Source organism: Poecilia reticulata, chromosome 16, assembly GCF_904066995.2.
Source record: "Poecilia reticulata chromosome 16, P_reticulata-male-v2, whole genome shotgun sequence".
Taxonomy (NCBI): domain Eukaryota; kingdom Metazoa; phylum Chordata; class Actinopteri; order Cyprinodontiformes; family Poeciliidae; genus Poecilia; species Poecilia reticulata.
The window spans coordinates 17,942,014-17,955,616 of record NC_088845.1 but is presented as its reverse complement, the minus strand read 5'-3'; the positions used below and the strand labels follow the sequence as shown (position 1 = coordinate 17,955,616).

Sequence of the window (13,603 nt, the reverse complement as noted above, 5' to 3'; positions counted from 1 at the left end):
ATATTATCAGTGCACACAATCTGTAGTCCCTCACACCCTCTCACATTGTTTTATTCTCTCATTACCGAGGAAACTGCTGTTGATATTGGCCTACTTCCTGGTGTCAAGAAGCTATCTGCTTCGTTTGTGCGCTAGTGTGTATGTGTGTGTCAGCGCCTTAGATAAAGTCTTCTAATATGTCCTTGGGAAAGAATTACAATGTGGCGACATGCAGAAACACTGTGACACAAGCTCACATACACACATTATTCTTATCTGTTTCAGTTTAGAAGCCTGGAAAATTCGTAAAACCTTCAAGGACCATTCATGTTCAGCTCTGTGTGAATAGAAGCAGCATGGACAACATTTAATGAAGGGTTAATGAAGATATGTCTGTGAAATGTGAACATATATTTTGAGTAAATGTGAAAAGCAAAAGTCAAAGTTTTGTAAAATCATTTGAGATTTTTTGATGAAACCAGTTCTTACATCATTTTTTTATTTAAAATAGTTATTTTAGCACAAAATTGCACATGTAAAGTAAACTAGTTGCAAATCTTAATTAAAAAACTTAATTTAGAACATTGTGAGCAAAGCACCAAACATTTAAATTTGCTAAACTTGTTTTGAAAACAAGATTCAAACGTGCGATTAAGGTGACAATATAATCAAACAATTTTTCAACTCCACATTCTTGTGTTTCAAAAATGTTTTTTTTTTAATTACAAATACACTGAACAACCATGGCTGTCTTAGCTGTGAACTAACAGATTTTAGAAAGAAAAACAGTCTTCAAGAAAAGACTTTGGGTTTGTAGAGCGACGGTTTCTGTGTTTCTATTAAGTCTTTTACAAACAAATTTTAAACAAAAATAGAAAGTATGCAAGATGTTCTGAAAGAACAAATGGATAACCTTAGTATTCAGAAGAAAGGCTCAGTAGTGCATTTTGAGGGCTTTCAGTTTATTGTAGGATTAAATGCATTATGGCCCAGAATATCATTGTATGCAAACTGAATCTCAAGTAAGTGCTTCTTGGTGTCTGCTGAAATAGACCTACAGTAGTCTCAATCTCAGTCAGCTGAGATAAAAGTTGCCCTCCATTACATCAGGAAGCTGTTTCGTGATCACAAGGGGCCTTTTCTGAGTTCCCAGGCATCACAGGGTGCTTAATTGATTCAGCAAGAATGTCAAAAGAGAGGTGTGTGAGGTGAGAAGTGTTACTGCTGCAGCCCCTCTCTGGGCAGCCTAATTTATCGTGAAGGTCCCTTGAAACTTGCAAGTAGGCTACACTGTTGCCGGAGCAGTAGTTTGTGCAAGGTTACACATCCAACATTGGAGAGTTCAGTCTGGTGAGAAATGCGTTATTTTAAATAACTGCCACAGTCACATTCAATGAATTACAATATGTTCTGATGTGGCTTTTTTGTCAGATTGAGAGTAGCTTTTAGACATATTGGAATTGAGCTTCTGAAATAAATCTTAAATAATAAAATTTATTCACTGAGTCTGTAGTCCAACGTAGTTGGGCTGGCAGCAAAAATAAGAATCTAGATCATTTCAAAAGAATTAGACTTTTCTCTTCAGGCATTTACAGCTTAGGCAAACATGGCGTTATAATGAAAGTTACAGACTTGAGTTATCAGATGTGTAGTATGGCTATGGTCTTTGGTTTCCTCCCTATATCTCAAAATATATCCATCCATCAATCCATTCATCCATCTATCCATCTCACCAGTCAGCGTCTGTATCTGCTTACCCTGGTAGTAAGCAGATGGGGCTGGTGTCCTTATCCAGGTGTCACTGTGGTCAAGAAGCTGTGTACACACCTCAGACAGGTTGCCAGTCTATCACAGTCTAAAAACATGCTAGATTGGATCGGATATTGTTGGATTACCACACTGACACGAGTTTTGAACGACTAGGCTTCCAGTCATTCAGAGGTGCTGCAGTGGAGGCTCTGATGAACTGTCAAACTTAGATTCAAAGATTGGAGAGTTTGTATAGAGGGGAACTGGGCTGGAGAATGTGTGAGCGTCTGATCAAACCTGTTGAAGAACTGCTTCAGATTATTTACCCAGCCTACATTTCCTACAGCCTGGGAGTTTGTTTATGACCTGAAATTATTTTCAGGCTCTTCCAAACTCCTCTAACGTTTCTCTGTTGCAGCTACGTACATCACATTGAAGAGATGGTTTGTAGAGACTGGAAAAGCTCTGATAATAATGTCTGCCTGTTCTTAATCTACCTTCAGCCGTATCAGAAGTCTTCTTGGGCATTTTCTTTGCTTGATACATGCCTGAAATAGATTAATATATTTTCTACAACCACAGAATGTTTCTTCTAACACGGTTATTTAAGAACTGATACTTGGAGCATCAGATAAAGTGTAACAACTCGGTGCCAGCTTAAACAATTATAATAGGCCTTTACTTGTTTGCTCTACTTTTTTTTGACAGGTTGGTGACGAGCACCAAGGCTGATTATCTTAAGATCCAAATGAACTGTTTTTTATCAAAACATCCTTCTTTTTTCTATTTTTGTGGCTCTCATGACCTTTATTTGACACTAGGCCTCTAGTTTAAAATAGTGGCATATTTGAGGGCGAACACATGTTGTAAAAGTCAACGGGGTGAGACTTGAACCCATGATGTCCGCTTTGAGGACTGAGGTCTCTCTTTGTACATGGGTCACGTGTTTTACCCCTACACCACTGCCACACCCATTCAAAACATCTTCGATATTATCAAAACTTATTCTTTGCCTTTTCCAGTAAATCTTGTGTTTTTTTTTTCACAGATCATATCTAATTACGTTGCAGCCAGCTATCAAGTTTGTTTCAATTTATAAAGAAGACTTCGAGATATATATTAGAGTATCAGTCTGAAATAATATTTGAAAATCTAAGCCTATCTTTTGGTATTTTAGGACTATTAGCACAGTTTCTTTACACTGTAATAGTCTGCTGAATATTACATCCAAACCAAATATTTCCCATCAAAGAACTGCTCTATGGGTCAAGGTAAATGTCCCACAGAAAAAAACATAATGACATGTCTTCTGTTTGAGCCATTTTTCTGACAGAGGTTGCTGGAATCAGGAATTTCAAGCTCTTTACATGCAAAGCACGTTGTCTACTGCTGAGATACCTCTCCTGCTCACTTCATTTTAGCATCTTATTAGGCCCTTGTGAGGAAAATGTTGTCATAATTACCATGTAAAGTCTTGAATAGCCCAGAAACCGGTCAGTGAATTTGACTCTTGACCAGCAATTCTAATCAGCTCATCTTTGAGCAAGAGTGAACTAGATTTAAAGAAATTCCCTCTGGGTATTTTGTGAAAGTGTATTTTTCAGTGATACACAGAAATAGGCAGACAAATGCATTGACAAATTTATAGCAGAATATCACAACGCCTTCAGTCGTGACTGTGTTCGGCACAAACTAAAAAAAAAAAAGAAACTGTAAAATGGAATAGAGTTAACTTTAAATGTTGAGATGAGAAGAGCAAACATTTCCAATGCATATATTCAAGATGAGATATTTGTTGAGAGATCCTTCTGTGTCCTTTTCAAAACGATGGTTAAAACTGTGATCATTCAATACACCCACTCATACCAGCATTGACCTTCTGAGGATCCAACTGATCCCATTTTCTTTAACTGCATGATTTTGTTGTTAATGTAGTTCCACTCAATGTGTCTTTCACAAAGGTTAATGTTTCCAAGTCTTAGGTGAAATCAGACTTGTAAAATATTTTTTTAAAATCTACTTGACAGTTATAACAACAGGATAAATAAGAAAAATGCATATTTCTTAGGGCTGAAGCCAACCACAAGACAACTGAATAGTCTGAAGATTCATGAACATAATTTATTTCAAAAATCAAATGCTCAAATTCCTCACTTGAGCTGTAGGCTGCTATACTCATGGATCAGTTACAGAATTGCTTTTATTAACTCAACCAGAAGGTTAACTCAGTTGCACTGCTAAAGTTCAGAGGACTCATATGTAAATCTTATCATTGCACCAACACATATAAGAAATATCTTTTTTCTGATATGATTGTTCACAGGGACTGAGAAACTATTTTGTTAATTAGTTTGGTCTTCAAAGTTATTATTCTATAAAAAATGAGTACTAACCCTTTCGTATAAAGTTTCCACTGAAGTATCCAACATCAGTTTTCTCACTGAACATGTTCGCTGATGTTGATGTTTTACTATAGCACTACAACTGGACTCAGCAACCATAAGAGGGAGCACAATCACTGCCAGGACAGACTTCTTTAAGTGGACTTTAATTATCTGAAGATACCATGGGTACAATAAAAAGGGAGTTAATATATTCAGCAAACCTACATATTCACTATTACAATTCAGACTGAGCTTGTCAATGACATCAGATGAAATTGTACAGCATGTACATGATGTATGTAAATACTTTTATTAGACTGATACATGTGTATTTATTTAAGTTAGAGATGGGATAGGAAAGTAAATGTATTTCTGTACGTATGACAGCATCATAGCTTAAGACAAAATGTGTTATTTTAATACTTCATTTCAATATGACTTTTTGGTAAATGCAATCTGTCTTTTTATGTAAACTGACCTAACGGATGCAGCATGGGATCTCAATTGGGATCTCAAAAAAACAATACATGAGTGAACATTATGGTAAAATCTGGACCACTAAGACATTCAATTAGATGTAAGAATTGTAAAGTTTTGCATGTCTAGCAATTGCATGTCTAGCTCCCAATAAAAGAGTTAAAAGTGTTTTCTTGCTGCTTGGTTTAGTATTCAACTTGATATGAGTTGCAAAATCTAACTGCTATAAAGTCAAGAGCTAGAAATGTTTCTCCTTTCCATGCGTATGCAGAAAATGAGAAATAAATCAAATAAAGACAGGGCACACAATTCCACAGCAACAGAAGAAAATACATATTGAGCAAATTGCATGGAAGAACCATAGACAATAAGGTAAGGTAATTTTATTTAGATAGCACATTTTCAGCAACAAGGCAATTCAAAGTGCTTTACATTAATTAAAAGGAAATACAAACAAATTAGGAATAAGGAAATCTAGAAACAGTGTTGCATAATCCAATCAAGTAACATTCTCCAGTTATAGATAAATGATTAAACTTTTTGGTAGAAATTCACCCTGATCAAACACACCCTGTTTTCCCACATGCAGAGTTTTCTAGTTTACACCAAAACATCATTCAACCCTTAGAAGCCAGACTTGACAAGGTCTTTCCCCACTAAGTGATTCTAGTGGCAGGTCAGCTGCTTGTTTTCTATCAGAACATTTCCAGTTTTCTCAAACGTCAGGGCCTTCCAGTTCAGCACATTGCCTGGAGTGAAATTCAGATTGCCCACATAGTTTTGGATTTCACAGGAAGAAAGGACGTAGTTCCACATGTGGACATCGGTCATCATGCCGACAAAAGATTGCTTAATGTCAAATTTACCACCATAGCTGTCCTGTTCCTGAAAGAAAAGAACCAAGTTCAGTCAGACTAACAATAAAGAAGATTCTATACATGGACAGCAACTTCTTGATCTTTTTCATTTTTTTGTTAATATTGTAAATATACCTGTCCAAGGGTAACAAGTGGTTTATCGATCTGTGATTTACTGGTGAACTTCCTGACTAAAGGCTTTCCATTAAACCACAGTTGACCCAATCCAGATTCAGAGTCCCATGTGGAGCAAATAGAGTGCCAGGTGTTCAACTCATAGTCCACTACATAATCTACTCTTTGATCGTTCACACGCAAGTCAACTTTATCAATATTTCTTATTATCAGTACACCATTGTCAGAAGACGGTGTGGCCAGAGAAAAAAGACCGTGGATTCTTTTGAGGTCTGTAAAGGACCTATCAGAAATAAAAAAAACAACAAAAAGAAACAAATAACAAGGACAGTTAGTACACTTGATGTTACTTCTACCTCAGGTTTCCTCATGCAATTCATTTTGTTACTATACCTGAGACATACTGTCACAGCCTTTAAATTGTGTGTGGATATATTCAGCATCACTCTGGCTGTGTCGGTTTCTTGTGGAAATGTAAACATTTTTCCTGATAGATCTACAAAAACATGACATTTTAAAAATATCAAGATTTTAAATTGATAATTTCAAAGAAAAAAACAGTGTTAAAGACAAATCAAATCTTTTTTGTGAAAAACAGACCTATCTACAAGTATGTTCAAAATTCTCATTGTTTCCGTCTGCTAAAAGCAAAATGTATGTGTCTTACCCTGCGGGCTTGCAGCACATGCTGTCAGCATCACAAAGAGAAGTAAAGCAGGCATCTGACAAAAATCTGAAATAGAAAACTCCTTGAGTTTTTCATTTTTGATCACACCACAATCACATTGCTCTTAGTTTTGATACCATTTCCTACTTGGACCAGCATAGTTTAAAATACAAGTAGATGAAGACCATGCATTTAATCAATTTCATTCTATTTAGCGACAGGTGTTGTTCTGATCTTACCTTTATGTAAAGGTCGTCTTGTTGTGGATGTAATAAACTGGAGCTGTGTGTTTTTATAGAAGTTCTGTAATAGCACACTAGAAGGACCTGAAATCAGCCACGAGACAGAAGTGAGCAGAAACCTCAGATCTTTATTAAAGACAGCTAAGAGCGGCACACAGGATCGTCAGCTGCAGCACTGGCTAGGTGAACAGGAACTAGAGTGAAACGTCCGTGGGACGAGGGAGAGAGTAGATGCTGCATTGACCCTGGGCTAGGAGGGAGGGCATGGGGGCGGGAGGAGAAGCGCTGATGCAGGGCAGCGTACTCACACCGTGGAGCAGAGGTAACCATGTAACCATCACTGCTTCCTCCTCATTCTTCTTTGAGACAATTTATGCTTAAGTAACTGAGAAATTCTCAACTGGGTATTTTCCAGTTAGGACCAGTGTGGAAACAACAATTGACAATGATGATTCTTATAGGGTGAACTGGACAGTTCACCTCTATTTATGCCAGTAACACATTACTCATTTCCAAAGTAGCAGTCTTCATGGTGGCTATTATCAACACAACTAGCAAAACTAAATAGACAAGTGCGTTATAAATTAAATTAATTATTATTATTATTATTATTATTATTTTTTTTTGTGGTTCCTAAAGACCATTAAACATCTTTAGGAAGGTACACATGTACATTTATAAACAATGGCTCATGGCAGTTTTAAGGTGCTATCTTATCTTCAAACACAGACAGAGAAGATCTACACCATATTCTGTTTAATGTTCTGGGTATCTGAGTGTCAGGTTTTATATGAATTGTTATTTATGCTTGTGTTTCTGATTACTGCTTAACAGAAATGTGTTGATCTGTTCTATGGTTCCTTTGTCTTGTCTTCTGCTCTTTGTGTTTTTGGATTTTGTTATTTGTTCTGTTTTACTCCTTTCCCAATGTTTGTAGTTTCATCGAGTCCCAGAACTTTTCCAGTGTCTATTCATATTCCGGCAGGTGAATAGACACTGGAAAAGTTCTTGTTCACTTTTCCAATGAATAAATATCCTGTTTTCTATCATCTGGTTTTCCTCAGTGCCTCAGTGCAGCTGAAGCACTGAGGCCTCAACATTTCTTCAAAGATACAGTTCTTCAGTCAGCAGTAAGATCCAGGACATAGGGGTCCCTGTCCCCCAATGTAGCCTGTGTAGGAGAAAGAGGGCATACACTGATGCTCACAAAGTTTTGAAGGTCCATGACGTCTTGGAGTTTTGCTTGAAAACTCCTCCGTCCTGGGAACTGTGCATGAAAATGAGCTAACGCATTGCATTCTGGGATATAATTAAAAATGTAATTAAAAATGTTAAAAGGGTCTTATTAAAATCTATCCAATACAAAAAAACAGGCACAGAATGTAAAGGGGCCAGTATTGACCTTATACTGTAAGAATTTGAGCTGCTGTATTTTGGATAACTTGAAGACACTGTATTAATGATGTTTTTATGCCCTTATATAATGAAGGCATAGCAATAATCCAATCAATAAAGTACTTGTAATAAAGGCATAAATGATTACTTCAAAATGATTAAAACAAAAATAGGACTTCACATTTGCTAAAAGCCAGAGGTGAAAAAAAACTTGATTTAACAACTGAATTAATTTGTGTGTATAATTTTAAAACACAGAAATTAAATTATATTAAATGTTATTTTAGTTTTTCAAACATCCTGTGGACAAAAAAAAATGTAATAGTAGAACCAACGTTATTTATTACATTTATTTAACTTAATAAATAAGAGGCAGAAAACATGCAACACAGTTCTTATTAATGTAGTGAGAAGATTTATTTTTTTTATGAAAATGATCAGCATTTTTGAATACCCATCTTCAAAGTTAGTACAATAACACAAACAATTACACCATGAGCTTAAAATAAATATATAGTACTCAGTTACAAAGTACTTTCTTGTAAAATGGTTCAGCGTTGATTCTGGGGCAAAATTTTAAAACAGTACTAAAGTTTTTTACAACATGTGAAAGAATGAACATTTATTTTGTAATTATTGAGAAAGGGGAAGGTTTCTTCAAGATTTAATTTCTTCCTGCTCCCTTTCCACTCATTTGGTAAGAATTGTAAGAGAATGTATTTGTAAATTAATGATGAAATTTGTTAAATCGAGTGAATAAACTGATCTATCGAATTATCAGAAAGGTATGAATTAGTGTAATGAATTAAACATAGTTATGATGTTAAAATGTGTCTAATTTTATTATGCTAAAATTATAGTAATCTTTTTGCTTCATAACATATATTTAATCAGTTATTGTGTGATATAAAAAAAAAAAAAAAAAGATGATTTACTGACAAGTTTTCAGTTTATTCTCAACCAGCACCGTTCCTATAATCTGGAATTCCAGTGAATTCCAGTTCAGCACATTTCCTTTTGCATAACCAAAGTCATTCACATATTTCTGGATCTCACAGGGTGAAAGCTTGTAATCCCACATGTGGAGATCTGACATCATGCCGACAAATGATTGTTTGGCTTCAAAACCACCACCATGTGAATCTTGATCCTGTACAAAAAAATAGACACAATAGTTAAATAATCAAACAGCACAGTAACAGAAAATGCAGGAATGGATATTCTACAAACATATGTTTTTGGAGATTTATAGTTATATGTACGTTTTATTGGACATTCCTGTAAAGACTTTGTATCCTGACCAAAATGTTTTATTTTTAAAGTAGAAGGATAGGGATAGATTTCAGTCTTTGTCTTTTTAGTAAATTGATTATTAAAAAGCAGCAAAATAATTGGAAGCATCCAATGCAGGATACATAAACAGTAAAACCTTTTTAGAGTTTAAAATCTAAAACGTTAAAGACGCACCTGTCCTAGAGTGATTGTAATCGGTCCATTGATATTGGATTTACTGGTTAACTTCCTGCTTGAAGGCTCTCCATTCAGCCATAGTTGTGCCAAACCTGATGCAGCATCCCATGTTCCCCAGACTGAGTGCCATTTGTTCAGCTTGAAGTCCAGTCCTTCAAAATTTGGGCATGTGTCTCTGACACACATTGCTAAAGAATTCAAGGTTTTGTAAAACACAAAACCACTGTAAAAAGACGGTAGGGCCAAAGAGAAAGAAGCATATTCTCTTGAGAGGTCTGTAAAGAACCTGTATTGAGACAAAAGATAAGAATATTGTTTCAGGTTTGGACATTCATACTCTCTGTAGATAGTTTTATTTGTTTTAACAAATTTTAAATACTTACCTGAAACAGACAGTCACAGCACTGAAATCTTGTCTTGATGTTGTCAACCTGTGCTGTGTTGGTTTCTTCTGGAAAGGTGAACATCTTATCTGAAAGATCTATAAAATAAATGAGTTATTAACAACAATTAGAGTTATTAAAGAAATGAATCTTAATATTTTTTTAAAAGTATTTAAAGTTATGAATACTTTCCAAAATAAATGTTCACAGTTCTGATTAAATTATTTTCAACTAGGCTTTAATATTATAGCTGAATTTGTTTCTGACAGCATCTTCTCATATTTGCTATGATGTTAAACTAAGTAATTTTATCTTGTAGATTTGTTTACCTATTATTTTTTTTATTATAGTTATACTAAAGTGTGTGAATCACAATGACATTTATAAAGTAGGGATGCACTGATTTATTGGTGCCAATTTCCTTAATTTTGAAAGATCAGCGATCGGCTGATTTTTACATATGAAGCCAATCTTATCCAGCGATCTTATCTATCTTGGCAAAGATCTAAGAATCAACCACTTAGATCTCTTTTGCTCTCCGGTGAGAAAAGGTTGACTGACAGACCGGGCCACCAAGTTATGTTCACAATTAACAATAGTGACCCCGCTGTTGCCAACTCAGCAACTATATTGAGCAACATTTCAGACAAAAAATTGCTATCGGACAAATTTGGAATTGGGAAGTTAAGCTTTTTAAAAGATTGGAAATTGATGATCTGCCAGAAAAGTGTAATGGGTGCAACCCTATTATAAAACACTTTAGCCCTTTGACTTTTAAACCAGATGGCTAACTTTTTCTCATCAATATAAATCATTCAGATGTTAAAAACTCAGAAAACACATATTTGACTATTTTAGTTATTTTTGCATAAAACAATATTTTTACCATAAAATATAAATCTGTGATTCCATCAGTTTGTCAAGATCTGTCTTCTCATTGACATGATGTGAAAATACAAAGACAAAAACTATGCATTATGCAAGGTAGTTGAAATTACTTTACAATCCTAATTTGCTTTACTCCATTGACCTATTTAAACTCAGGTGATATAATACACTGCAGGAAGGTCAGGAGGACAGTCAACCTTTGTTCTACTGTAGCAAATTCAGCCTTTTATTACAGTGGAGGCGCAACATTGTTTTATTACTCTATGTTTGTTATAGATCAAAAACTAAACCAAAATCCAAACCGGGCGCTAGCACCGGTGAGATGGAAAACACTCCATCTATCCATTGAGTGTTTTCATGTGACATTAACTCTCAATTTTATTTCAGGATTGTAAAAAAAAAAAAAAATTACTTCTAGCTAGAATGGTCAAGAAAACCAGGAAGCTGATCTACATGTTTGCTTACTGACAAATCTGAAACATTAAACCTAAATGTTGAAAAGACATCAACACAATTTTACCAACTTTTTTTTTTCTTGCAAATGTATTTGATAGGTTTAGTAACACTTTATTTGACGGGGTGTACGTAAGACTGACATGACACTGTCATAAACATAACATAACACCAGTGATGAACATGAAGAAGTCTTTATGAATGTTTATGACTGTTGTCACTGTTGAAAGTCCATTAAAAATGCCAATGATTAAATTGTCTTTATTTACAAAATCATGCGAAGTTGGCACTTTTAATTGACTTTAAATGCAACTTTTAGAGCAACTTTGTAAAAGTGTCATTATTTACCGAATGACACTTCATGATGGCAGTCATAAACATTCATAAAGACTTCTTCATGTTCATCACTGGTGTTATGTTATGTTTATGACAGTGTCATGTCAGTCTTATGCACACCCCTTCAAATAAAGTGTTACCATACGTTTTATCCCACTATCAGGGATAGAAAGGAGTAAAATGTCCTTATGTTCCATCATATATTTGCATAGGAGTTAGAAAAACTACTTAATTTGCTATCATATAAACCTTTAATCTATATTATTATATTGTCAAAAAACAATAAGTGTTTTTCTTATTGTTTTTTGAGGAGTAGCAGCACATGATGCTACCAACAGCAGCAAGAGCAGCATCTGATACAAAAAAACACCATACAGGTTATAAAATATTAACAGTGATGATACTCTCAATGGTTAGTAAAAAATATTGACTTCAAGCTTTCTGCTGTCAATAGTTGTCATGAATCCTTAATCCTTTTTGTATGTTAGATTTTACTTCAAAGCTGTGTAAAGTTTGCCATGTCTTACCTTGGATGTTTATTCTGGATGTTGTGTGTAAAACTATCCGACTGTCACTTTTACTGTAGCTGTTGGTAGAAAAACCGTATTTCATTGGTTCCCTTCGTATTCCCTCCCTATCTGACCAACCCTCTATGTAAGATATCAGTAGATATAGGATACCATTGAATTTATTTAGAAAGCCCTTATAAGCGACATCAACTGAATTAAATAGCAGTTGCCAATACACGTTATATTTCTCTTATGACTGAATATTTCAGTTTGGATCTTTTATTTTCTTCTTTTTTTTGGTCTTATTTCTTCATTCATATCACTTATCTAAGTTAATAAATTGATGAGTTATCGTTTTACAGTTTAATAAAAGAGATGTAATTACTTTTTTGTTTTGCTGTGACGCCTTATCAATTTCGACTTTCACCTCATTTGTTTCCTCGTATTGATTTCTTATTTGCGTTATTTTTCCATGTTCTACTTTATTCCTTCTGTTAGTTCAGTTATTTCTTATTGTTGAGTTTATAATAGCTATGTCATCATCCAAATATCTTTGACTGTGTTTTGTTTTACCAAAGAAAATGTATTTAAATTTACTATCTGACCAGATGTTGCTTAGTCATGTTTGAAACTTTTACTGCACCTGGTGGACTGACAGTCAGCATCTCCTTTGCAGCAATGAGTCTGATTTGATTTTCAGTCAGCCAAAGGTCTAAATTCATTAGTTTTAAATGTTTTAAAAGTGGCTGCATGTGCAGGTTCACTCATCTTCTGCCTTCTTCCCATAGTCCCAAAACATGACTGTTAGGTTAACATCTTAAATTGCCCTTATAAGATATGAGCATGTATTTCTCATTGTAAATGATTACCAAATAAGTTTGCAGTTTTTTGTTTGTTAAAAAAGTTTAAAATATCCAATAAATTTCGTTCCACCTCACCATTGTGTCCCACTTGTTGTTGATTCTTCACAAAATAATTAAAATCTTAGATCTTTATGTTTGAAGCCTGAAAAGCTGCAAAGGTTGAAAAGTTCAAGGGGGCCGAATATTTTTCGCAAGGCACTGTATATATATTTGGATAAACTTGGTAAATTCAGTTTAAAAAACTTAATAAATTGAGTTGGATGAACTTAATGAACTGAATTGGATGGTCATATTAATTTGAGTTGGACAGAACTCAATAGTAAGTTAACTTGAGCTGGTTAAAATTAATAAATTAAGTTGGATAAATTTTATTTAATTACTTGTCATCAATTGAAGCAATTAAATTAAGTTGGTGGAGCTCATTTCATTTTAGTGTGTATAGCTGTCCGGCTATGTTTAGACAAAGTTGCTTTACCAAATGGGAAGAATGGCTTTATTAAGTTAAAATCATGATAAATCACATTTGATCCAGGCAACAAGAAGGAGAGGCTGCTGCAATTATAAAGAGACTAAAAGGGAAAAGTTGTGGGGGATCTCCAGCTAATGGTTCTCCCTTGTGAGTATTATAATTCCTAATATATTTTTTTTAAATATATATTTTCTAAATACAGAATATCAAATAATACTGGTGTGAGCACCTTTTCCAGTCTGTATTAAGTGTTAAAGTTATTGTAACCTTTAGGTATTCAATCCTAAGTTGTACCATCATTAAAGTGTTTACTATATTTTAAGTTTCAGGGGCAACTGGTTATTCAA

The 13,603-nt window shown here is 34.5% G+C and overlaps 1 protein-coding gene and 1 pseudogene across 1 annotated transcript; both read right to left on the bottom strand.

The window, feature by feature from the left end:
• Window positions 1-4,957: 4,957 nt before the first annotated feature.
• LOC103478627 (mucosal pentraxin-like) lies at window positions 4,958-6,708 on the bottom strand. The gene is made up of 5 exons (XM_008432596.3): window positions 6,488-6,708; window positions 6,249-6,314; window positions 5,975-6,077; window positions 5,582-5,864; window positions 4,958-5,474 (listed from the first exon to the last, which is right to left on the bottom strand). The coding sequence occupies exons 2-5, from the start codon at window positions 6,301-6,303 to the stop codon at window positions 5,256-5,258; spliced, it is 660 nt and encodes a 219-aa protein (XP_008430818.1). The 5' UTR covers window positions 6,304-6,314; window positions 6,488-6,708; the 3' UTR covers window positions 4,958-5,255.
• A 1,593-nt stretch (window positions 6,709-8,301) lies between these two features.
• Window positions 8,302-9,822, bottom strand: LOC103478712 (jeltraxin-like; annotated as a pseudogene).
• Window positions 9,823-13,603: the final 3,781 nt, after the last annotated feature.